This window comes from Engystomops pustulosus, chromosome 3 (assembly GCF_040894005.1).
Source record: "Engystomops pustulosus chromosome 3, aEngPut4.maternal, whole genome shotgun sequence".
Classification (NCBI taxonomy): domain Eukaryota; kingdom Metazoa; phylum Chordata; class Amphibia; order Anura; family Leptodactylidae; genus Engystomops; species Engystomops pustulosus.
Genome location: NC_092413.1, coordinates 125480562 through 125507178, shown reverse-complemented (window position 1 = coordinate 125507178; position 26617 = coordinate 125480562). Strand labels below are relative to the sequence as shown.

The 26617-nt window shown below is 41.2% G+C and overlaps 1 protein-coding gene across 2 annotated transcripts in view; it reads left to right on the top strand.

The window, feature by feature from the left end:
* The window catches only part of MRAP2 (melanocortin 2 receptor accessory protein 2), a 53941-nt gene that overhangs the window by 5401 nt on the left and 21923 nt on the right, over positions 1-26617 (top strand). The window contains exons 2-3 of one of the 2 annotated variants that reach the window (XM_072142024.1): positions 5484-5613; positions 22379-22512. In XM_072142024.1, coding sequence (XP_071998125.1) covers positions 22386-22512 — 127 coding nt within the window. In that variant the 5' untranslated portion in view covers positions 5484-5613; positions 22379-22385. Of the gene's footprint in view, positions 1-5483; positions 5614-17695; positions 17769-22378; positions 22513-26617 lie in introns of those variants that run through there. The other variant, XM_072142025.1, reaches the window with a different exon arrangement.

Sequence of the window (26617 nt, the reverse complement as noted above, 5' to 3'; positions counted from 1 at the left end):
GGACTATATGACTGCTATGGGGGATTATATATATTACTGCTATGGCTGTCTATTTATATTGCTGCTATGGTGGACTATATTACTACTATGGGGGACTATATTACTGCTATGGGGGACTATATATATTACTGCTATGGGAGACTATATATATTACTGCTATGAGAGACTATATACATTAATGCTATGGGGGACTATATATATATATATATATATATATATATATATATGCTATGGAAGGCTATATATATTAATGCTATGGGGGACCGTATATATTACTGCTATGGGGGACTATATATATTACTGCTATGGGGGACTAAACATATTACTGCTGTGGGGGACTAAACATATTACTGCTGTGGGGGACTATATACATTATTGCTATGGGGGACTATATATATTAATGATATAGGGGACTATATATATTAATGCTATGGGGGTCTGTATATATTACTGATATGGGAGACTATATACATTAATGCTATGGGGACTATATATATATATATGAATGCTATGGGGGACTATATATATTACTGCTATGGGGGACTATATATATTTCTGCTATGGGGCACTATACATATTACTGCTATGGGGGACTATATATATTTCTGCTATGGGGAACTATACATATTAACATATTACTGCTATGGGGGACTATATATATATATTAATGCTATGGGGACTATATATATATATATATATATTACTGCTATGGGGGACTATACATATTACTGCAATGGGGGACTATATATATTACTGCTATGGGAGACTATATACATTAATGCTATGGGGGACTGTATATATTACTGCTATGGGGGACTATATATGTTACTGCTATGGGGGACTGTATATATTACTGCTATGGGGGACTATTTATATTGCATCTATGGTGGACTATATTACTGCTATGGGGGATTATATATATTACTGCTATGGCGGACTATTTATATTGCTGCTATGGTGGACTATATTACTGCTATGGGGGACTATATATATTACTGCTATGGGGGACTATATATATAACTGCTATGGGGAACTATATATATTATTGCTATGGGGGATTATATATATTACTGCTATGGCTGTCTATTTATATTGCTGCTATGGTGGACTATATTACTACTATGGGGGACTATATTACTGCTATGGGGGACTATATAACTGCTATGGGGGACTATATATATTACTGCTATGTGGGACTATATATATATATATATATATATATATATATATATATATAAATGCTATGGAAGACTATATATATTAATGCTATGGGGGGCTATATATATTAATGCTATGGGAGACTATATATATTACTGCTATGGGGGACTATACATATTACTGCTGTGGGGGGCTATATACATTATTGCTATGGGGGACTATATATATTAATGCTATGGGGGACTGTATATATTACTGATATGGGAGACTATATACATTAATGCTATGGGGGACTATATATATTAATGCTATGGGGGACTGTATATATTACTGATATGGGAGACTATATACATTAATGCTATGGGGACTATATATATATATATATATATATGAATGCTATGGGGGACTATATATATTTCTGCTATGGGGGACTATATATATATTAATGCTATGGGGACTATATATATATATTACTGCTATGGGGGACTATACATATTACTGCTATGGGGGACTATATATATTAATTCTATGGGGGATTATATGTATTACTGGTATGGGGGACTATATATATTACTGCTATGGGGGACTATACATATTACTGCTATGGGGGACTATACATATTACTGCTATGGGGGACTATATTACTGCTGTGGGGGACTATATTTATTAGTAGTGTGGGGGGACATGATATATTTCTGCTGTGGGGGGGCTATATATAATACTGCTATGGGGGACTATACATATTACCGCTATGGGGGACTATACATATTACCGCCATGGGGGACTATATATATTACTGCTATGGGGGACTATATATATTACTGCTGTGCAGGACTATATTTATTACTAGTGTGGGGGGCTTTATATATTTCTGCTGTGGTGGACTAACACAACTAGAGTGGGTAGTATAAATAAATTAGAGGGGCTGTATTCATATACATTTTAGGGGGCTGTATATATAAAATAGTAGAAGTGTATATAAAAGGGGTGGTATAAAATAATAAGAAGTCACAATATATTAATGGGGCTGCTCACATTATGTGTTTTAAAGCACATTGCGAACACATCAGACAAAACACATCACCAAATGCATATTAGTTTTGCAAAAAGTATGGTAATGTGTCTTGCATTGTAATCAGTTAAGGGTAGTCCAATATATTTAATATATAATAAACTGGGGTTCCTATATATGTACCATAATTTGATGGGACTATATATGTCTATTTATGGGACTTTATATGTGGTGCTCAGAGTGGTCAGTTGTTATCCATGACACTATACAATAAGTGACTAACTACTCACAGTGTGTGAGACAGCATTAGCCTGTATAGAATCAGTCCCAGAGCATCAGTGAGCCCCTGGCACCGTGTGGGTTATCCACATATTCTGATAGTTTGTAGATAATAATAATCTTTATTTATATAGCGCCATCAGGTTTTGTAGCGCTTTACAGATTGCCGGGAACATATACAAATAAAATAAGACATTACAGAGTAACAACAGTCATATAAGACAAAAGGATTGAAGGCCTTGCTCAGAAGAGTCTATGAGGATCAGGGGGTGGTAACAAAAGAGGTATAAGAGCTTGTATAATGGTCCAGCCAATTTTTTTTTAATTTTTTTTTTTATAAGGGAATGTATTAAAAATAATTTAACAAAAATAAATAAATCCTGCTGCTTGAAGCAGCCATCAGCTGCCATCTTATAAACAAAGTCTATGGGACTGCAGAGAAGCATTTTCCTTTTTTGTCTAGAGGGGGGGCTGGGGGCAGCATTACATTTTTCGCCTCATGCTGCAAAAAGGCTAGAATCTGCCCTGGCCCATGCCCTCAGTTTACAGCCAACCAATATATATCCAGCCAGCCCCTTAGTATATAGCCAGCCAGTCCCCTGCCCCTCCCCCCGGTATATAGCCAGCCTGCCCTCCCTGGCGATCGCCTACCCTCTTCCTGAGCCTGAATTTGTATAGGTTTAATAATGTTTTCATACATTTACAAAAATTAAAACCTCCTGTACAAAAATTTTTTTTTGCCATCTTCTGGTGCCAATAACTTTTTTATACTTTGGTGTACGGAGCTGTGGGAGGTGTCATTTTTACGACTTTTAATGACGTTTTCAATGCAACCATTTTTAGGACTGTATGACCTTTTGATTATTTTTTATTGAATTTTTTTTTTCAAAATGCCAAAAAGTGCATAACGGGGTTAAATGCAGTGAAAAGATTTATATTTTGATAGATCTGGCATTTTTGGACGTGGCGATACCTAATGTGTTTATGATTTTTATAGTTTATATCAGTTCTAGGGAAAGCCCTAGGTTGTCTGATCAATCCTATCATATGCCGCCATACTACAGTATGGCGGTATATATGGGGATTTTCCTCCTCATTCGTTACAATGTGCTGATCGCACATTGTAATGAAAAGGTTAAAAAGAGATAGCCCCGAGGCTGTCATGGCAACCCATCTCCGCTCCCCAATGATGTCACGGGGAGCGATGATCCTCACATGGGCGCATGCTAGCACTGATCACGGGTATTACCGGTAAGCCTTTGCTGCAATATGCACCATAGACTTACCGGCTATGGAGAGGGCTCAGCCCGTGAACCCTCTCCATGCACCTGCACCCGGTGCGTGACGTAGTATTACGTCATATGTCGGTAAGGGGATTTTATATAAATACACATGCAGGCAGCCCCTGACTTAAGGGCACCTGACTTACAGATGACCCCTAGTTATAAATGGGCCTCTCTGCCCACTGTGACCTCTGGTGAAACTCTCTGGAGGCTTAAGGCCCCTTCCACACTCGCGTTGCAGATCACGCCACAGTCGTGCGATCAGTTTTTGGTCAGTGAAAAATGCACATTTTGCATCAGAGTGCAATCAGTTTTCAGTCAGAGTTTGTTTATGGTCTCAGTTTTTCACGTACGTTTTTGATGCAATTTCAATGCGTTTTTCACGCGCAGAAAATGCACGTGAAATGGACTGAGTTCTATTTTTTCTATGGCAATTGATGCGTGAAAAACACATTGCACTTGCATTGCACTTGCAAGCGTCTTAGAGTGTAATGCGTTTTTGATGCATCTCCATAGACTTGTATGGTGCGTTTTTCACACGCGTGACTTGCAAAAGTAGAGCATGTCGAGATTTAAACGCGGGGAAAAAAAAACGCGCGTGTGTGTGAAAAAAAATGCAAGTCTGAAAAGACCCATTGAATACAATGGGTCAGAGTGCAATGCAAGTTCTGCGCGTCAAAAGCACGCGCAGAAAACGCGCGTTAAAAACGCAAGTGTGAAAGGGGCCTTACTTTAGTCCCACGGCTGCAATGATCAGCTTTAAGGTGTCTGTAATGGAGCTTTGAGTTTGAGTTACAATTATAATATAAACCAGTTTCAACTTATATATTATATCATATTCTTATCATAATATATCATTATATATTATTTTATATTCTTTATAATATAATGATTTTTAACCCCTGTATGCAACAAAACGTGGCTATATCCTATTGTAGCTAGGGATGCATGTAGAGGGCTCACAGGCTGAGCCCTGTTCACACATAGCAGGTGTCTGCTGTAATATACTGTGATCAGTGCTGGTTTAGTGTTGGGTAATGTGGTTGAACATGACTGTATCATTTATAATGGCGAAGTACAATTGCATACATATAAAAATGTTTCATCTTGTGAAAAATGAAGAGGATGCGCCCGCACAGTAAAAGTCCACAAGAAAATGGCGTACTGCTGTTTTAATTAATTTTATTGCATTTGGAATTATGTCCAGCTTTCCAGTACACCGCACAGAATATCATATAGGGATATTTCCTCTGAGAAATATAATTATTCTTGTAAATATAAAACTATCGCAGAGCTCTTATGTTATAGATTTAGCAAAGTGAAAAATAAAAATTAGAAACACAAAAATGAAATAGGGAATCGCGCTGAAGGGGTTAATTCTCAAAAATCTTCGTTTATGTTGTGGATTTTCATAATAAACTTAACCCTTTCACTGAAATATTTAGCAGACTTGCATCAAGGATATTATGAATACTACATAAAAAATGACTGCATTTTGTGTGAACTTCTTTCAGGACACCCCACACTGTTGAGTGCCTTTGGATTGGTGGGTTCTGATGATTTTTATTTCATTAATAAACGGTTCCCTCACTGTGAGAAATAAAATGTCACCGCTGCTGAGACAAATAATGCGGAACTCATTAATGTAAACCACTTAGTATAACAATTCCTTTCCCCTCATGACTGGATATTGATGGAACTATCAGCATTTCAGCGACTAACAGCGCCACCTTCTGTTTTTCCATCTACAGTTCCATGCATGAGCGAACTACACACTGCGCACGCGCAATGGATATCAATACCGCATGGTACCAAGAGCAGGAGAAAAGTCCGGAGCTGCAAGTGTGATGCGTATTTTTCAGCGGGTTGCTGCACTGAACGGTGAGTATAGGACATACAATCGCAGTGTGATGTACTATCTGGACTGTCTTTGTGCGCAGGGATTTACCGACAGCTTTTTTTATGAACAAACTTTCAGGAATAAGAGACTGTAAATGTTTTGTATATAATTGTGACTTATTAAATGTAGGCTATAGAATTTCTTGATGTGAAACTTGTGATAATATGTCGGCAGTGATGATATCCCAACTCCGCTGTTAACCCTTTCAGTCGGGTGACACTATGTGACAGGCTGCTGAGAGCTGTGGAAGTGCTGCAGCAGTTGAGCTGTTAACCCTTTCAGTCGGGTGACTTGTGGGTGACACTATGTGACAGGCTGCTGAGGGCTATGGAAGTTCTGCAGCAGTAGAGCTGTTAACCCTTTCAGTCAGGTGACACTATGTGACAGGCTGCTGAGAGCTGTGGAAGTGCTGCAGCAGTTGAGCTGTTAACCCTTTCAGTCGGGTGACTTGTGGGTGACACTATGTGACAGGCTGCTGAGGGCTATGGAAGTTCTGCAGCAGTAGAGCTGTTAACCCTTTCAGTCAGGTGACACTATGTGACAGGCTGCTGAGAGCTGTGGAAGTGCTGCAGCAGTTGAGCTGTTAACCCTTTCAGTCAGGTGACACTATGTGACAGGCTGCTGAGAGCTGTGGAAGTGCTGCAGCAGTAGAGGGAGAAGGATATAATGAGACAATATACTGTGCATCTTCTTAAGAGGCTGTGAGCACCAGGTGGCAAAATGGTAACAAAGGCTGATGGGATTGAATTGTTGTCCATTGCACCTCTCCCTGTCTGCATTATATATCTGGTATAAGGATCTGGCAAGCCGCATATTTCTACATACTAATGGAAGCACTTGTACTTGTAATTCTTGTTAGCATTCACATCACTCATGTAATTTACAACTGAGCAAAATAAAATATTGTAGTTGTCATAAGATATTTATAATTCCTAAATGTGCTGTTGAGGTGATTTATCTTTCTTGAGACATTTGGTAAATGCTTTACGGCACAGTGTGATTAGCTTTAATTAATGTACAAATTTACTGTGACTTCTAGTATACACACATCCTTTAGTTTTGACAAGGAGTAGTGATAGATCACTATTTCCAGAAAAAAAAGGGAAAACACAATTTCACAATAATATGTAATTTGATATAGAATGTATTTAATTTAAAGGGTCAGCAGAGGAATCACTTCACTGCTTATGGGCATGCATAGGTAAAGAATAAATAAAGAAGTTGGGGCATCACATTAGTGGGATATAGAGACCAAAAGAAATAAGAGAAATCTGACTGTGCATAACAACCTTCCTGGGTATCACAGATTTTGGATAAAAAATATAACTTTGTGGCACTAGCCTAAATCACTTGCGTTTGTCTATCTCTACTGACACATACACTCACCGGCCACTTTATTAGGTACACCATGCTAGTAACGGGTTGGACCCCCTTTTGCCTTCAGAACTGCCTCAATTCTTTGTGGCATAGATTCAACAAGGTGCTGGAAGCATTCCTCAGAGATTTTGGTCCATATTGACATGATGGCATCACACAGTTGCCGCAGATTTGTCGGCTGCACATCCATGATGCGAATCTCCCGTTCCACCACATCCCAAAGTACAGTGAACTCATTGTCATGTTCAAGAAACCAGTCTGAGATGATTCCAGCTTTATGACATGGAGCATTATCCTGCTGAAAGTAGCCATCAGATGTTGGGTACATTGTGGTCATAAATGGATGGACATGGTCAGCAACAATACTCAGGTAGGCTGTGGCGTTGCAACGATGCTCAATTGGTACCAAGGGGCCCAAAGAGTGCCAAGAAAATATTCCCCACACCATGATACCACCACCACCAGCCTGAACCGTTGATACAAGTCAGGATGGATCCATCAAATTGTAGCCTCAGTTTCCTGTTCTTAGCTGAAAGGAGTGGCACCCGGTGTGGTCTTCTGCTGCTGTAGCCCATCTGCCTCAAAGTTCTACGTACTGTGCGTTCAGAGATGCTCTTCTACCTACCTTGGTTGTAACGGGTGGTGATATGAGTCACTGTTGCCTTTCTATCAGCTCGAACCAGTCTGCCCATTCTCCTCTGACCACTGGCATCAACAAGGCATTTCCGCCCACAGAACTGCCGCTCACTGGATGTTTTTTCTTTTTCGGACCATTCTCTGTAAACCCTAGAGATTGTTGTGCGTGAAAATCCCAGTAGATCAGCAGTTTCTGAAATACTCAGACCAGCCCTTCTGGCACCAACAACCATGCCACGTTCAAAGGCACTCAAATCACCTTTCTTCCCCATACTGATGCACGGTTTGAACTGCAGGAGATTGTCTTGACCATGTCTACATGTCTAAATGCACTGAGTTGCCGCCATGTGATTGGCTGATTAGAAATTAAGTGTTAACGAGCAGTTGGACAGGTGTACCTAATAAAGTGGCCGGTGAGTGTATATAAGATGTACCAGATTAGCAGGGCCGGTTTTAGACAAAGTGGAGCTTTGGGCAAAACTAAATGTGGGGCCCCAAAATAAAACTATTTTATAAACAGACACATTCAGTAGGAAGCTCCCTTATAATAACACTTTGTAGTTTAAACACATTAGTAAGGTAAGGAAATCTGTAATATGGGGCCGTTGGAGAATTTTATAGGAGATAGACAGATGATAGGTAAATGATGGTAGAATGATAATAATAATAATAATAATAATAATAATAATCTTTATTTATATAGCGCCATCAAATTCCATAGCACTTAAGAAGATAAATATGAAAGGGAGGTAGAACCTGCGAAGCACATCTAGAAAATATACTGACTGAGGATAATGGAATCTAATTCAAATAGTATGTTTCCAATCAGTGCAGTTTCTGGATAATTTGCTGTACAAGGAGAATCTCAAAAAATTGACCCCTCCCCAAGGTCATTAAAATATTCACAATGCGCTCTGATTTTAACATAAACAGCCCTTCAAATTTAAAAATATTACACTCATTTATGTATGGATTATAGTGTATGCAGCACTATCCCACTAAGTTAGCTTACACATTGCTCCTCCCAAATTACTTCTAACATATACAGTGCCCCCCTTTTATTAAAATGTACAGTGGTTTTTTAAATTACAATGTTGTGCATGTCATTAATTATTATAATAGAAATGTACATATCTAGTTCACCAGAACAAAGTTTAATGCATAAATACAGCACCAGTTTGGAGTTCAATACATAAGTACAGTATTAGAACCTGGCTTCATTCAGAAACACAGCACCAGTTCCTGGTCCATATATACAGTATCCCAAATGATTTTACATATGTACAGGGCCCACTAATTTATATGCCAGCTCACTGACCCCCAGTATAAACATATCCAGCAAACTGCCCCCAGTATGTAAGTAGCTCCAGCACACTCCCCTCCTAATATATATTGGTAATATATATTGGTAAACCCAGCACACTCTGCCCATATATAGGTAGCACCAGCACAATCCCCCAGTATATAGGTAGCTCAGCACACTGCCACCCCTAGTATATAAGTATCCCCGGCACACTGCCAACCCAGTATACACACAAGTGGTCAAAGTTGTTGGTACCCTTTGTTTATTAAATGAAAAACCCACAATAATTTAACTTTGACATAAGTTTCTTTTCATCCATGCTTCAACAGAATTGTTACAAAAATAAAACTCTTTAAACAGGCTAGGACAGAAGTGATAGTACCCTTAAAGAGGACCTGTAACCCCCAAAAAGACCCCCACCAAACATGCCCCCCATAGTCTTCTCCCCAGCCGCTTTCTATATATGCAAAATTTATTTGAATTTATGTTGGGAAAGTTGTTCCTAGAAGATCTGACCTCTTACCAAATAAGAGGTTGGTTCCCCGCATTAGGGGGCCTCCTCTGTATGGTCTGCCTGACACTTCCTCGACATTCCTCCACCACGCCCCTCTGTTTTACGCCGTTGTCAGTGGGGACCTGTAAGAGAAGCCGGCAACATTGCATATGTTGCGCAATCGCTGCTGGCTCTCCACGGTTCGGCCACGCCAAACTGACAGCAGCTTTGGGCCCTGTCAATAAGCATGGCGTGGCCGCAGCCGCTGTCAGTTCGAAGCAGCCACATCTGTGTATAATGAATTCCTGAGGATGTAGCGCTAATATCTGTGGACCTGTCAACGGCCACAGTGCTGCCCGAATTATATATATATATATATATATATATATATATATATATATATACATCCTGGAGAGCCAGCAGCGATTGCTCAATATATGCATTGCTGCCGGCTTGTCTTACAGGTTCCTGCTGGCAGCGGCGTGAAACAGAGGGTCGTGGTGGTGGAGTTTCGGGGTAGTGTTAGCCAGACCATACAGAGGAGTGCCATCACCCTCAAGAATAAACCTGACTGCCAGCGCAGGAGATACATGGATCCGACCTCTTATTTGGTAAGAGGTCAGATCTTTTAGGAACAACTTTCCCAACATGAATTAAAATAAATTTAGCATATGTAGAAAGGGGCTGGGAGAGGATTATGGGGGGGCTTGTTTGGTGGCGGTCTCTTTGTGGGTGACAGGTCCCCTTTAAGGGGCATCCACCACCAGGATAGAAAGACTGTATGCAAATGACCCTGAGGGGCTCCAGGCTCCATTAACACCTATGAAACCTGGAGCCCCTCAGGCTTATTTGCATACAATCCTTCATTCTGGTGGTTGATGCCCTTTAACTTAATATTTTGTTGTAAAACCTTTTGAGGCAATCACTACCATCAAAGGATTTCTGTAACTTTCAATGAGATTTCTGCACCTCTCAGCAGGTATTTTGGCCCAATTCTCATGAGCCAACTTCTCCATTTGTCTTGGGATTTGAAGGGTGCCTTTTATAGACAGCATGTTTCAGCTCCTTCCAAAGATGCTCAATAGAATATAGGTCAGGGCTCCTCAGGCCACCTCTTAATAGTCCAATGCTTTCCTCCAAGCCATTCTCCAGTGTTTGTAGCTGTGTGTTTTGGGTCATTATCCTGTTAGCTTTCTGACACTGTCCCAGTGTTCCAGGTGCAGCAAAGCAGCCCCAGGTCATAAAAGAGCCTCCTCCATGTTTCAAAGTAGGGACAGTGTTCTTTTTAACCCCTTACAGATGTTTGACATGGGTTAAGCCCTCTCCATAGAAGGTGAGCTCTGCAAATCTACCAGTGGCAGTAAAAAGTGTGGGTGCCGCCATCTTGGCTCCGATTGTTGCTCAGTGACGTCATCGGTGAGCGACAATCTGTTGCTGTGACATCCTCGGATCTTTGTAAGACCTGAGGCTGTATACTTTCTGATCATTTGTTACAATGTGCCAGTGGCACATTGTAATAGATGATTAGTAAAGTCCCCATATATTGCCATACTGTAGTATGGCAGTATATGGAAGGATCAATCAGACAACCTAGAGGGTTTGAAAAAAAAAAGTTCAAATCACCCTACTTTCCCTAGAACTGATATAAAACCAAATAGACAGTAAAAATCATAAACATGTTAGGTATTGCTGCGTCCCAAAATGTCAGACCTATCAAAATATGATGGCGGTTATTCCCAGCGTTTAACCCCATAACGGTAAATATCGCCCTAAAGTCCAAAACACCACTTTTTCGCCATTTTGCAACATATTTATCTCATCTTGCGAAATATGACATGTTACAAAGCTTTGCACACTGAAGTATGAAAAAGTTATGAGTGCCAGAAGATGGCAAAATGAAGATCTTTTTTTTTATACATAAACATGTATAACATGTAAACATGTTGTGTATCGCCGTGTCCCAAAAAGTCAGATGTATCAAACTATGATAACGGTTATTCCCAGCGTTTAACCCCACAACGGTTGTCAGGGTTCTGGATCTGTGGACCCTCTGGACCACCGTGGGAGATGGTACTAAACGACACCTGGGACCAGAGTCTAAGAGGCACCTGGTCTTTATCTGAGCCCGCAAAGCGGGATGGTTTTGCTGCCCACGGTGGCATCCAAGGTGGAAATGCAGTCCAAGCCCGGGGTGACAACGGGAGTACAGCATAGGAAGGAACACTGGAACTCACGGCAGGAACACGGGCGCAGGAACTCGGAACAGGAATGTAGGAACAGACTGGAACACGGGAATAGGAACGGAAACACAGGAGCAGCAACACAGGAGCAGGATCACAGGAACGCAGGAACAAAGAGGGCTTTCACTTCACTGAGGGCCAGCGCCAATCACCTGTGTGCTGGCCCTATAAAACCCCTTCCAGTCTACAAGGAAGAACTGCTTACCCCTCACAGTCTTCATGTCCAAGCTATTATATGATGTTATGAAGATTCATGTACATATGTGAATGTTGAAGTAAAGTATATAAACACTTATAAAAAGAAAATAAGTGGTTTTGACGGTCTATTATTGGAACTGGAACTTTGATTTTTCCGATAAAGAACAGAGGTGAAAATAAAAAGACAGTAGGGCAGAAACCTACTCCATGACTGATGCTGACCGGGAATCAATCATCTCAGCCGAATCAGCTGGACTTACACTCGACAGAGCGAAGAAAGACTCTAAGTTGAATTTCTCAAAGACACTAGAACAACTAAAGAAAAGAGAAACAAACCTACAATTACATGCCCTCATGCTCACCGAATATATAAAGGTTAAAAGGATACCACGGGGGATGAGAAGCCCTCTAAGACCAATTTTTCTATAAGAAGATTCTATATACCTACAATGCTGGTTTGCAATTAGTAATCGCTACTCTATGGATCTAATTCTCCTGACTATACAACACATGCAAAAAGCAAGAAAAATAGCGGAGAAACAGAATACAAGTCAACAATGGAAAATATTCAGACTGTGATTGAACAACAAAAACAACTATTTCAGAAGGCAAATTGCATAAATTCTTACGAGACATGCAAGATTATCTGCACAATACAGTTTATACATGGTCAGAAGAGAGAAGGGAAAATAGACGTACTCAAGCATCTTGGAAAAAATACACCACAAGTTCCGATCACGGTTCCTCAGAAAGCGAAGAGTCAAATAGTAGTAAAAAGATCGACCGCATGACCTTACGTTCCTCACATAAACCCCCAAAAATCCATTTTTTAGAGATAAACAAAGAAGAGAGTGATGACAGGATCATCACAGGAATCACTAACAGAGAGAACAATGGGGGTCATTTACTAAGGGCCCGATTCACGTTTTCCTGACGTGTTACCCGAATATTTCCGATTTGCGCCGGTTGTATGGGTTCTGGATCTGTGGACCCTCTGGACCACCGCGGGAGATGGTACTAAACGACACCTGGGACCAGAGTCTAAGAGGCACCTGGTCTTTATCTGAGCCCACAAAGCGGGATGGTTTTGCTGTGGTGGGGTGCCACCAGGTCGTTCCACAGGTGCGACTAGCCCACGGTGGCAGCCAAGGTGGAAATGCAGTCCAAGCCTGGGGTGACAGCGGAAGTACAGCATAGGAAGAAACACTGGAATTCACGGCAGGAACACGGGCGCAGGAACTCGGAACAGGAATGTAGGAACAGACTGGAACACGGCAATAGGAACGGAAACACAGGAGCAGCAACACAGGAGCAGGATCACAGGAACACAGGAACGGGAACTGCAACGCAGGAACAAAGAGGGCTTTCACTTCACTGAGGGCCAGCGCCAATCACCTGTGTGCTGGCCCTATAAAACCCCTTCCAGTCTACAAGGAAGAACCGCTTACCCCTCACAGTCTTCATGTCCAAGCTATTATATGATGTTATGAAGATTCATGTACATATGTGAATGTTGAAGTAAAGTATATAAACACTTATAAAAAGAAAATAAGTGGTTTTGACGGTCTATTATTGGAACTGGAACTGTGATTTTTCCGATAAAGAACAGAGGTAAAAAATAAAAAGAAAAAATTTCTTTTGAAGACTTAGCTTGTATGACCAACAGTAGGGCAGAAACCTACTCCATGACTGATGCTGACCGGGAATCAATCATCTCAGCCGAATCAGCTGAACTTACACTCGACAGAGCGAAGAAAGACTCTAAGTTGAATTTCTCAAAGACACTAGAACAACTAAAGAAAAGAGAAACAAACCTACAATTACATGCCCTCATGCTCACCGGATATATAAAGGTTAAAAGGATACCACGGGGGATGAGAAGCCCTCTAAGACCAATTTTTCTATAAGAAGATTCTATATACATACAATGCTGGTTTGCAATTAGTAATCGCTACTCTATGGATCTAATTCTCCTGACTATACAACACATGCAAAAAGCAATTGTAGCTTTACAAGAAGAAATTACAAATATGGATGAAGATTTCAAGAAAAATAGCGGAGAAACAGAATACAAGTCAACAATGGAAAACATTCAGACTGTGATTGAACAACAAAAACAACTATTTCAGAAGGCAAATTGCATAAATTCTTACGAGACATGCAAGATTATCTGCACAATAGAGTTTATACATGGTCAGAAGAGAGCATGCACGCAACGGAAATCGGGGGGCGTCGCCGAAGGAAAACCCGACGGATTCGGAGAAACCGCCACATTTTTTAAAAAAAGTGTCACTGGACACGCGCTTACCTTCACTCGGTCCGATTTGGTGAAGTTCAGTGCATTCTGGGGAACTTCAGCGCAGCAGCGACACCTGGTGGACGTCGTAGTAACTACCTTAGTGAATCCCGGCCGGACCCGAATTCACCGCAGAGAACGCGCCGCTGGATCGTGAATGGACCGGGTAAGTAAATCTGCCCCAATAATGTATCCAACAGAAAAAAGAACAAGAGGACATAAATCTTGTAGCTAACATTTTTAGCTGGACTCTCATTGTACTTTCGATCCAGATGTCTCTGCCCCTATGTTAGAAAGTTTCCAACAAGTGGCTATCAAAAATGTATATGAAAAATGGCAACAAACCTTTGATAGAAATAAATCTAACCTATCCAGGGAAGAAAATGAAGCTGTAAATAATTTGATAAGAGATGATAGTATCATCATAGAAAGGGCAGATAATGGGGGTGGCTACTGTGGTATGGGATAAGAATGCTTATATTGTTGAAGCCATTAATCAGTTAACAGACGAAAAAGTATATAGAAAGTTAAGTGAAGATCCTTCTAGAGTATTGAAACGTGAAATAGATCTGCTACTTGAAGAAGCTGTACTTGAGAACCTAATAGATGAATATACTCGAAGTTGTCTATCCAATCGATATCCAAGGGTATCTATTTTGTACTTACTGCCTAAAATTCATAAAAATTTAAGGACTACCCCTGGACGCCCTATAGCAGTGGTGGCGAACCTATGGCCCTTTCTGTGGGCACCCAGGCCATCACCCCAGCATGAAGTTCACCAGACAGGACTCAAAGAATCTTCCTATAGAATCTTCCTACAATGATAGATGAATTTGCCCTCCTCTTTTCAACTGCTTTGGTGTCTTTTGGAGGCTGAACAATTGAAAGTTGTCAAAGAACAAGGAGAAATAAATTACTGCTTAAATTTCCGTGCTGGCACTTTGCAATAAATAAGTGGCTTTTGGTTGAAGTTTGGGCACTCAGGCTCTAAAAGGTTCGCCATCACTGCCCTATAGGGTTGGGGGTGGATTCTCTTATGTACCCATTGGTTTTTTTACGTGAATAGTTATTTACAACCAATTGTACAATGATTACCCAGATGTCTAAAGGATACAAGTGATTTTTTAATACAGATTCAGACGTTAGATCTTAGTGGTGTTAAATTCTTATGCACCATGGATATTAAAAGTCTTTACACCAATATCCTAACAGATGAAGGGATATATGCTCTAAAGAATAAACTATGTGAGAACCCTTCCTTGTCTAATGCCCAAATAGTTTTTTGATAACACTCTTGGAAATTATACTTAAGAAAAATTATTTTAGATTTGATAGTGAATTTTTCATACAATTACAGGGGACCTCTATGGGGTCTCCTGTTGCACCAAGTTTTGCAAATACAGGCGGTCCCCTACTTAAGAACACTCGACTTACATACAACCCCTAGTTACAAACGGACCTCTGGATATTGGTTATTTATTGTACTTTAGTCCTAGGCTACAATACACAGCTGTAACAGTTATTAAATGTGTCTGTAATGAAGCTTTAGTGTTTTTAAAATCCAATTATGACAGAGACCAAAAAAGTTCTGTCTGGGATTACAATGATAAAATATACAGTTCCGACTTACATACGAATTCAACTTAAGGTCAAACCGACAGACCCTATCTTGTATGTAACCCGGGGACTGCCTGATTTATATGTCAACGTTTGAAGAACAAGCTTTTGTGTTGCACCCTCTCAGTCAACAAGTTGTCCTCTGGCTCCGTTATGTGGATGACGTCTTTGCTGCCTGGGGGAAGAGGGGGGGGGGGGGATAGCGACACAGAGTTAACAGAATGGAATATTTTTTTAAATCAATTTCATCCACTTATTGAGCTTTCAGTTGAATACCATAGGAATAAAATTCATTTCTCAGATGTAGAAATCATTAGGGATAATGATAGTTTGTTGAGAAGATCGAGTTTTCATCATCCACGTACATTTAAAGGGATTCCCAAAGGACAGTTTATGAGGGCCCCCAGGATTTGTAAAAAATAAATAAGAAAATAATCAATTATTCAAAAATTCATGGAGAAAGGGTATAATTTTAAAGAAGTTAAAAAAAACTGGTGGCACAAACAGATTGGAAAGGATTAAGAGAATACCGTATTCGTAATGAACAAACAGAGAGAAAAAATCATTTACCATATATACTTGAGTAAAAGCCTAGTTTTTCAGCACAAATAAATGTGCTGAAAACCCAAACTCGGCTTATACTCGAGTAGAAAAAAAAATATCAAAACTCACATTTCTGGCTTCCCCCGCTGCTGGCTATATACTGGTCCAGGGGGCTGGCTATATACTGGGGCAGGGGGCTGGCTATATACTGGGGGATATGGGCTGGCAGGCTATATACTGTGGGGCAGGTGCTGGCTATATACTATGGGGCAGGGTCCGGCAGGCTATATACTGGGGATGCTGTGACCAATGCATTTCCCACCCTCGGCTTATACTCGGGTCAATAGGTTTTCCCAGGTTTTTGTGGTAAAATTAGGGGCCTCGGCTTATACTTGAGTCAGCTTGTACTCGAGTATATACGGTATTTATCAACTTATGATAATCACTCTAGGATGATAAAAAAACACAATTCTAAAACATTGGGACATACTTCAGTACGATTCCAAATATGGCATTCTATTCAGAGGAAAACCTCAGTTCGTATACAGAAAAGGTAAATCATTGGCAAATCACCTTATTAGAGCAGATATTTGCAATACTAAACCAAATAAACAATCATTTTTGAAAGCTCAACATAAAGGTACATTTGCATGTTTATCAGGTCAGAATTGTAATTCCATCATTAAAGGGGATAAATTTTGTCACCCAACACAAGGTACTGACATTTGGACTAAAGGGTGGCACTGTTGCAATAGTAAAAATGAGATTTACATGCTCAAATGTCTATGTGGGAAAGTCTACATTGGACAAACATCTAGAACTGTTAAGACACGACTCAATTAACACAGATCTACAATAAGTTCTCTAAACGCGATGCTGATTCACATTTAAAAGAGGAAAGGGGTAACGATAATAATAAAAAATATGGGGAAACAACAGTTGCCAGACATTTTTCAGAGCTTTGTCATCAAGTATCAGGTGGATGATAATTGAGGAGGCAGAAGGTAGCGACAGCGAACAAATATAGCTGCGATTGTTGCAAAGAGAAGTTTACTGGATTAACCGACTGGAGTCTTTGATTCCAAAAGGTCTAAATGAGGAGTGTAATCTTAATGTATTTTTAAGATGAAGTAAAGATAAGTAGGTAAGTGCAATAGCAGAGGATAATAGAATAGAAAAACACTGATTATGCATAACCTCACAATTTGACTTTGTAATGTTAATCATAACAGCATAATACATAACTATTTGATATGTTGAAATGTATTAGCAGTTCAGATTATGTGTTTCCGGTTGGTAGGGTTTTAAAGTACCTAGTGGGAGTATAACATACATGTCTGAGGAAGAAGGTCGTGTCCCTCGAAACGTCACTACATGTGGATGATACAATTCCATCTTACAGCCAGAGGAGTCTACCTGAGGTCTACGAGTATGTGAGTGTCACTCACTAGCAAATTGAAATCTGCAAGCCATAATTTTGAAATTAAGCTATTATATGATGTTATGAAGATTCATGTATGTATGTATGTGAATGTTGAAGTAAAGTATATAAACACTTATAAAAAGAAAAAAGTTCATAGATGTGGTTTTGTGAGGAGAAGGAGATCCTCTAGTCCTAGGACCAATTGTACATTTTGTGCCTCTTTACAACTTTATCTATCTTTATATTGAAGAGGGGAATAAAATGGGACATCTTGGAAAACCGGTCCCTCACCACTCAGATGACAGTACTGCTGAAGGAGACAGGCAGATCAGTGATAAAGTCCATTGCCATGTGAGACCACGGGCGACTGGGTATCGGCAATGGAAGTAACAGTCCAGCTGGTTTCAGACAAGAGGCTTTTTTGCGAGCACAGGATGAGCCGGATCCCACAAACCCCTGAACAGCTTTGACGAGGTCTGGCCACCAGCATTAACGGGAGATGAGGGCCATGGAACGTTGCACCCCTGGTTGCCCAGCCACATGTCCCCAAGACAGAATCCTCTTCTGGAGAGCTGGTCTAACATAGGTCTTGCTGGTAGGTAGCTTCCGAAGATCCACCAGAGCTGCAACAACAAGCTGGTCAGGAGAGATAATATGCCGAGGAGCTGGTTCTTCTCCAACAACATCCGAAGCATGGGACAGTGCATCAGCCTTGACATTCTTGTCTGCAGGACGAAAATGAATCAGCAGGTTGAAGCAAGAGAAAAACAATGACCAACGGGCTAGCCTGGGATTCAGGCGTGGGGCTGTCTGGACGTACAGTAAGTTCTTGTGGTCAGTGTACTCACAAATAGGTTAGAGAGCACCCTCCAGTACATACTGCCATTCTTCCAGAGCAAGTTTGATGGCTAACAGTTCTCTGTCACCAATCAAATAATTTCTCTCTGTGGGAGAAAAAATCTTTGAAAAGAAGCTGCATGTGAGAGTTCGGCCCTAAGGCCCTTTCTGGGTGAGCACCACTCCAGCCACACGGAGGATGCATCCACCTCAAGATGAAAGGGTTTGTCTGTGTCTGGCCTAGTGAGCACAGGAGCCGAGGCAAAAGCCGACTTCAACCTGGATAAAGGCCTCTTCAGCTGCAGGAGGCCAGGCACGTGGATTGGCACCCTTCTTGGCGAGTGCCATTATGGGAGACACTAGAGTGGAGAAATGCGGAATAAACTGCCAATAATAGTTCGTAAAACCCAGGAACCTCTGTATGGCACATAGACCTTCTGGTCTTGGACACTGTAGAACAGCAGACAGTTTCGCAGGATCCATCTGGAGACCTCTGTCGGAAATTATGTAGCTGAGGAATGGAAGGCTGCTTGGTGAAACTGATATTTTGCCAAATTGGCGTAGAGACGGTTGGCACAGAGTCAGCCAAGAACTTGACATATGTGTGCCTGGTGGGACTCCAGGTCTGGGGAATACACCAAGATGTCATCTAGGTAAAGCACGACACATGTATAGAGAAGGTCCCAGAAAATGTGATTGACAAACTCCTGAAAGACAACAGGGGCGTTAAACAGTCTAAAAGGCATCACCAAATATTCAAAGTGGCCATCATGGATGTTAAACGCTGTCTTCCACTCCTCACCTTTGCGGATCTGGATGAGATTATAAGAACCATGGAGATCCAGCTTGGAGAATACCCTGGAACTGCGCAAATGATCAAAGAGTTTTGTAATCAATGGCAGGGGTAGCGATTTTAAACCCTGACCTTGTTCAGCCCGCGAAAGTCAATGCAGGGAAGTAGGGAGCTGTCCTTCTTGGTGACAAAGAAGAACCCTGCGCAAGAAACCCCTTTGCAGGTTCTTCTTGATGACATGGCAGCCGTATCAGGAACTGAAAGAGGATAGACTCGGCCTCTGGGAGGAGAGGCATTTGGTAGGAGATCCACAGGGAAATCATAGGAACGATGTACTGGCAAAGTCTCTGTTTGTGGAAAAAACATCTCCAATGTCCCAGTAACAAGCTGTCAGACCCTACAGATATTTTGGAGACACCGAGGAAGTCAGAACAGGTAGTGGTGCCACCATGCAACGTGCGTGGCATTCAGGGCCCTAACGCAGGGTCTCACCAGTTTTCCAGTTGAAGACCGGAGCATGGAGTTGAAGCCATGGAAGACCCAGGAGAAGAGATGATTTGGAGTGTGGCAGGGCATCAGGAAGACCAGTCTTTCTTTCCTAGGTGCTGGCATTTCCCGGACATTGGGGACGGACTGGACAAGTCCCGATGTGGTGCTTGGGACTGGCACAGTACAGGCAGAGGTTTTCTAGACAACATCTGGAACGTTCCCTAGCCGTGACTTGGGCTCTGTCAACCTACATTGGCTCCACTGCAGACTGTGCGGCTGGAGACTAGAGCAGCTTTTGAAAAACTGGAGCCAAGTGAGGCAGACGTGGAAGTAGTTGTACGTGACGCAACTCTTCAGCACGCTCCATGAACCGTACGTCTATCCGAGTAGCCAGGTTGATGAGACCACTCAGAGTAGCTGGCAGGTCACGGGCGGTCAGTGCGTCTTTGACCTGTGAAGACAGTCCCTTTTTGAAGGTTGCTGATAAGGCCATGTCGTTCCAGGATAGCTCAGAAGCCAGGGTGCTGAACTTGGCAGCAAATTTGCCCACAGATGAGTCTCCTTGGGGCAGGTTCAGCAGTGCCGTTTCAGCTTCGGAGGCTCGTGTGGGTTCCTCAAAAACACGGAGCAGAATTCAGCCAGAAAGGTAGTATGGGTAGCCATGACTGTATCGTTTCTGTCTCATAGAGGGGTAACCCAGGCCAGGGCTTTCCCAGAAAGGAGGCTGAGGATGAGTACCACCTTGGAGCATACGGTGACAAACTGAGATGGCATCAGCTCTATATGCAGTGAGCACTGTATAATAAAGTCTCTGCACATTTTGGGGTCACCATCATACTTATCAGGCATTGAAAGTCTGAGCCTTGGTTCTGCTGCTGGTTGACAAGCCGTGATGACTGGAGAAGTCGCAGGGGTAGTCCAGTGGACTGCCACAGGAGTAGTCACAGAAGCGTGATGCTGGTGCTGAGAGTCAAGCAGCTGTTGAAGCGTGGCGGCAACTTGGCCTAGTAGTTCTCCTTGAGAAGCAATCTGTTGAGACTGCTGGGCAACAACGCCGGAAAGATCAGCTAGTAACCGACGTGGCTCCTTGGCGGGGTTCATAGCCGGATCTTACTGTCAGGGTTCTGGGTCTGTGGACCCTCTGGACCACCGTGGGAGATGATACTCTGAGTGCCCACAAAATGGCACAAATCTTGAGAATGCTGTAGCTACACTGATGCAGGATTATATCTTGTTTAATCCCTGTGCTGAGTGGTTTTGCTGATAAAAGAATTATAAAATTATGTTAATGAAGCTGTCGCACTTCTATGGCTGGTTCAGTGCTAGTTCTCCTAGAATATTCTAGCACATTAGTTATTCAATGCACAAGAGGATGATGTAATCCCTGGCTTGTGCTTGAAGGCAGAATAATCAATTGCTGCCTCATCCCCCAGCTGCTGTGTATAAGTGATCCAGCTCAGGTTGATTAGTCATGCTTTACTAACCTCCATGTCCAATGCCAAGCTTTCTATAATGTGTTTATGTAGGCAGACAGCCTGACCCAGCTTTCCCAAGATCCTGAATGCTATAATTGTTTTTTTCAGCAAAACCACTCAACTCAGGGAGTAACCAAGATATGATCCTGCATCAGTGTAGCAACAACATTCTCAAGGAATGTTTGCTTCATAATGAGGCAAAAAGAGAGAGAAAATTGTGGCACTCACCGGAATGATGTTAAAAACGCTTCTTTATTTTGGTAGAGGTACAGGACAGAGTGAGGAGCTGCCTCACCAAGGCGACGGGCTGTTTCGCGTGTACACACGCTTTCTCAAGCCTTCTCGAAGCCTTCACGAAGAAGCCTTTTTAACATCATTATTCTGAGTGCCGCATTTGCCTCTCTCTTTTTGCCTCATTTGTCTGCATATATTGGACGTGCAGAGGAAGGTTGATATGCTACAAATGCTATAATTAATTTGGGGGGCATTTTAATCGCCTAGAAACTGCACTGTACGAGCAGTGAAACAATGGAACTCTCTGCCGCAGGAGGTTTTTATGACGGATAAAAATATCACATTATGGTAAAAAAAAACATTATTCTTATAGATTGGATTTGATGGACCTCCGGCTTTTTGCAATCTCATCTACAATGATACCATAATATGAAATACAATTTGATTTACTATAAATTTCAATGTGGAACACTCCATCCTGGATGTAGGACCTTTTAATATGCAGACATCCAAAATGAAATTTGAAATGCTGCTCAAGTCACAAAAAATGTAACACCTAGGTCATGAATGGGTTGTATTGTATGAAAAGCATTGGAACCAGAGAGAGCTGTTCGTGGAGAATTGTTTCCATAATCTCAATGGCATGAACCAAATAATATTTCATATACAGCTGAACAATTATTTTGCCCATCAGGATATCTACCAAATAGCTTGAAAGAACCAGAATATGAATGATTTTGCTAACAATAGTTAAATAAAAACAAATAAAGTTTTTTTTCCTTTTCTTCACAGCTAAGATATGTCGGAACAGAGTGCAAATACAAGTCGTACAGCTCACAAACAATCGCCCAACACTGACTATAGGTGGGAGTACGAGTACTATGAATATGCACCAGTTTCATTTGAAGGACTGAAGGCTCACAAGTGTAAGTATAAGCCGTTACCGTTCCTGAACTTCATTCAATTGAGCATGCTTATGATTGTTGGAGAAAAGTAGAGCTAGTTCACATCTCTGTTACATCAGGTATTATAAGCCAAAATCTGTTTAAACACTTTCCTTTACTCCTTAAACAAGATCCGTCACCACAATTTTCCCACCCTGACTAACAATGCCTGCTGACAAAGGGTTACAAGTCCTCCCCATATCACATAAATTAGCTGTCAGTGGGGCACTGTACCTTAATCAAATTCATTTTTCTGATATGCAAATTAGCTTTTCTGATTCATGTCAGATGGCTGTAACTCTTCTCTTGGGCAGTGAACCATTCCCCCTTATTCTGACTGAGAGCTCTGTGTCTCTTGAAATCCCTGCCCTGCCTCCTTGTACTTAGGGACTATCTGCTAATATTCACCTACAGACATATAAAGTTCTATCTACGGTACTTGTAGGAAATATGTCAAATTATTTTATATCATTGCAGGTCCTTTAGCCTTCTAACAATAGCAAACTGTACCCCATGTATGTGATCACATGAAATCACAGCAGCCTCCAAGGACGATGGAGAGGAGTAGATGTCCATAGATAGGTTGCTATGACTTCATGTAGTCAAATACATACATGGGGTACAGTTTGCTATTGTTAAGAGGCTAAAGGACCTGGTCACATGACATGAACTGCTGAATAGTAAGGAGGCATAAGGAGGAGCAGATGGGAGGGGCCGGCCAAGCAGTACACCCCTCTGATGCCAGGTAATATAATATAAAAGGTGATTTATGGGGATGTGAATGTCAATTTTTATCTAAAAGAAGGGTTTCAGTCAGTTAACAGAGCTCTATAGGAACCTGTCACTGGCTGTGTATGTGCAAATATGGTGACAGGTTCCCTTCAACTATCGTCAGGGGCCTCATAACTGCTGAAAATACAAACTATCAGTGTACCTGTTAAAAAGGACAGAGCTACATTGCTCAGAAGTGTGAATAATTTTTTTTCATACCAGAAGTGATGCCATAAATACGAAGTGCATCGCATCCATCTAAAGCCTGTAGCCATCCAGTAGCATAACACAACAAGGGAATTGCTACTGGCTAATCCACTGCAATTTACCATATAGCACTGTGGTTTTTGCAAATCCAATGCATATACTTTGTGATAAAAATCCTGCAGTGTAAAATGATATTTATTGCCGATTGAATTGGTATACTAAATTATCATTTAAAGAAATGCAAGTTTAGAAATAGTACAAAAAAAGTTATTTGCCTTTTCCTAGGAACCCAGCACATCAGCACATAGATTTTCTGCAGTGTTTGTTTTCATGCTGAGACTACAGTTCCTTGCACAGCCTTGCACAGCATGTTGTGTGTAGTGGGCCCTCTATCAGAAACTGTACCTTACAATCTTCCATCTCCCTGTGTTCCTCAACGACTTTTTTACTTGCATTCCAGTGCACACTGCAAGTCTGAGTAAAATACAGCACTTTCCGCCCATTCTCACTCCTCTCCTATGTGGTTTCCTCACACTCTATCCAGTCTGTAATGTCTGCAGTCATGTGAGGGGCTAACCGTATCTTCTGCCCTCCTCCATCCCTCCTAACTTCTCCATGGAGCCAGAAGGCTTAGGCTTCCTGATGTATCCAGTGTTTGGCTGCGCTGGGGGCCAAAACTAAATTAACCTCTTATCACCGACACTAGTTTTCAGCTCAATGACCAGACTCGATTTTTCAAATCTGACATGTCTCACGATAATTGGTTATAACTTCGGAACGCTTTAACATATCGCGGTGATTTTGAGAATGTTTTCTCGTGACACATTGTACTTCATGTTAGTTATAAAATTTAAGTGATACGTTTTGCGATTTGTTCTGAAAAAAAGTGAAAATTTGGCAAAAGTTTGTAAAAATTCTTCATTTTCCAAGTTTGAAATGTTCTGCTTTCCAGACAGGAAGTAAAACTACCCAAAAAGCTTGATAAATTACATTTACGGAATGTCTGCTTTATGTTGGGATGATATTTTATGCATCCTCTCATTTTTCTAGGATGTTATGAGGCACAGAACTTTAGGTGCCATTTTTCTCATTTTCATGAAAATCCCCAAAACTCACATTTTGAGGGACAACTCAGCTTGCAAGTGACTTTGAAAGGCCTAAATAATAGTAAAACCCCATAAATTACCCCACTATAGAAACTTCACCCCTCAACGTATGTAAAACAACTTCTATTAAGTCCATTAACCCTTTAAGTGTTTCACATGGGTTAAAACAATATGGACCTGCGATTTAAAAACTATGGAATTTTTTTGGAAAATACATTCATTTAGGCCAAACTGACAGTTTCACAATAAATTAAATGATGAAACGCACTGCAACGTTTGATGCCCAATTCCTCCAGAGTGTACTGATACCACAAATGTGGTGGTAAACTTCTGTACGGGCGCACGGCCGAGTATAGAATGAATGGAGGCGCCATTCAATGCAGATTTGTATTGTCACTTTGTACTACCTATACATTTTTATTTTTTTTGGTAATGCAAACATATGAGGGCTTATTTTTTACGGAATGAGATACAATGTATAGATAATTCATTTAGGGGGTCTATAGCTTATTCATGAGATTTTATTAACTATTTCAAGGGGGACATAAACAAAATCATCAATTTTTATTTTGGATTTTTAGCATTTTTTTCCCCCGCTCACCGTAATGTAAAAATAATATTTTATCTTTATTCTCTGGTTCACTACGATTGCGGTGATACCTCATTTATATAGTTTTTCTGATCTTTGCTCAATTTTCCTGAGCAAAACCAATATTGGAGAATATCGCATTGTTTTTACTATTGACAACTTTTTATTGCCATAACTTCTGTATTTTTATGTTGTCAGACCTGGTTGAGGGCTTATTTTTTGCGAAAAGAGTTGTTCTTTTCAGTCGTATCATATTAGGGAACATAGCTTTTCTTGATCACTTTTTAGAACATTTTTTGTGATGGTGTTTGATGAAAAATTGTATATTACGGGAAGTTTTTCGTAGTTTTTTTTTTCATCGTTCACCGAGCGGGTTCAATATTGATTTAGATTTATTGTACAGATTAATACGGACGCGGTGATACCAAATATGTACATTTTTCGTGTGTTTTTGTGTTTTATATACTGTATTTGCATTATATGTGTAACTGGGGAGATTATGGGACTTTATTTTATTTATTTAATTATTATTATAAAATGATTTAATCTTTTTTTTTTTTACTTTCACATATTTTCCACATTTTGGCTTGAATAAGCGATCATCCGATCACTTATTCAAGCCTCTACACTGCAATACACTTGTATTGCAGTGTATAGTGTAAGTAACTGAGCATGCCACGCATGCTCAGTTACTTACAGCCGGGTCCTGCCAGGTAGGCAGGACCCGGCAAGAAGAGGAGCTGACAGCCTCGGGTCACTCGTCGGGACCCGGGGCAGCGGCAGGAGGGATCGGATCCCCCGGTAAGCACACCGGGGGGGTCCGATCCACGGGGGACACACTTGCACGCCGCGGTCACACCCTGTGTGATATCACAGCCCGACACCGGCACTATACTGACCCGATGTCCCGAAATCTTCTTCTGACGCGGCGCCGTAGAAAGGCGTCGCGTCAGAAGAAGTACCCTTAATGACCGACGTAGAATCCCGATAGGGTGGTCATTAAGGGGTTAAACAAGAGGTTTGTGCAAAAACTATATGAATGATTAAGGTGAACATTCACATGATCTTAGCAGTGTGCAGGCATGGGACAAGAATTCCCCACCTCGGCCTACCCTGCAGCCAACTACACCCCCTTCACTTCACGGCCCTCCATGCCTCCTTGTAGTGGAGCTTGTGTAAAGGGGATAACAATGCCTGCCGGTTCACAGGTCACTGCAGTACTTCTTCTATGCCATTTTTCTGCTGTTGAAGCCTTGATAAATGTCCCCCTATGACTATGGACATAACAGGAGAGGAGGTCACATGACCAGCTAAACTTGATGGAATCTGTACAGAATTGAAAGAGGGGACAAATTATTAAAGTAAGGTGTCTTTTATGGTATGCACATACCCCAACTTAGATTTTGGATTTGAT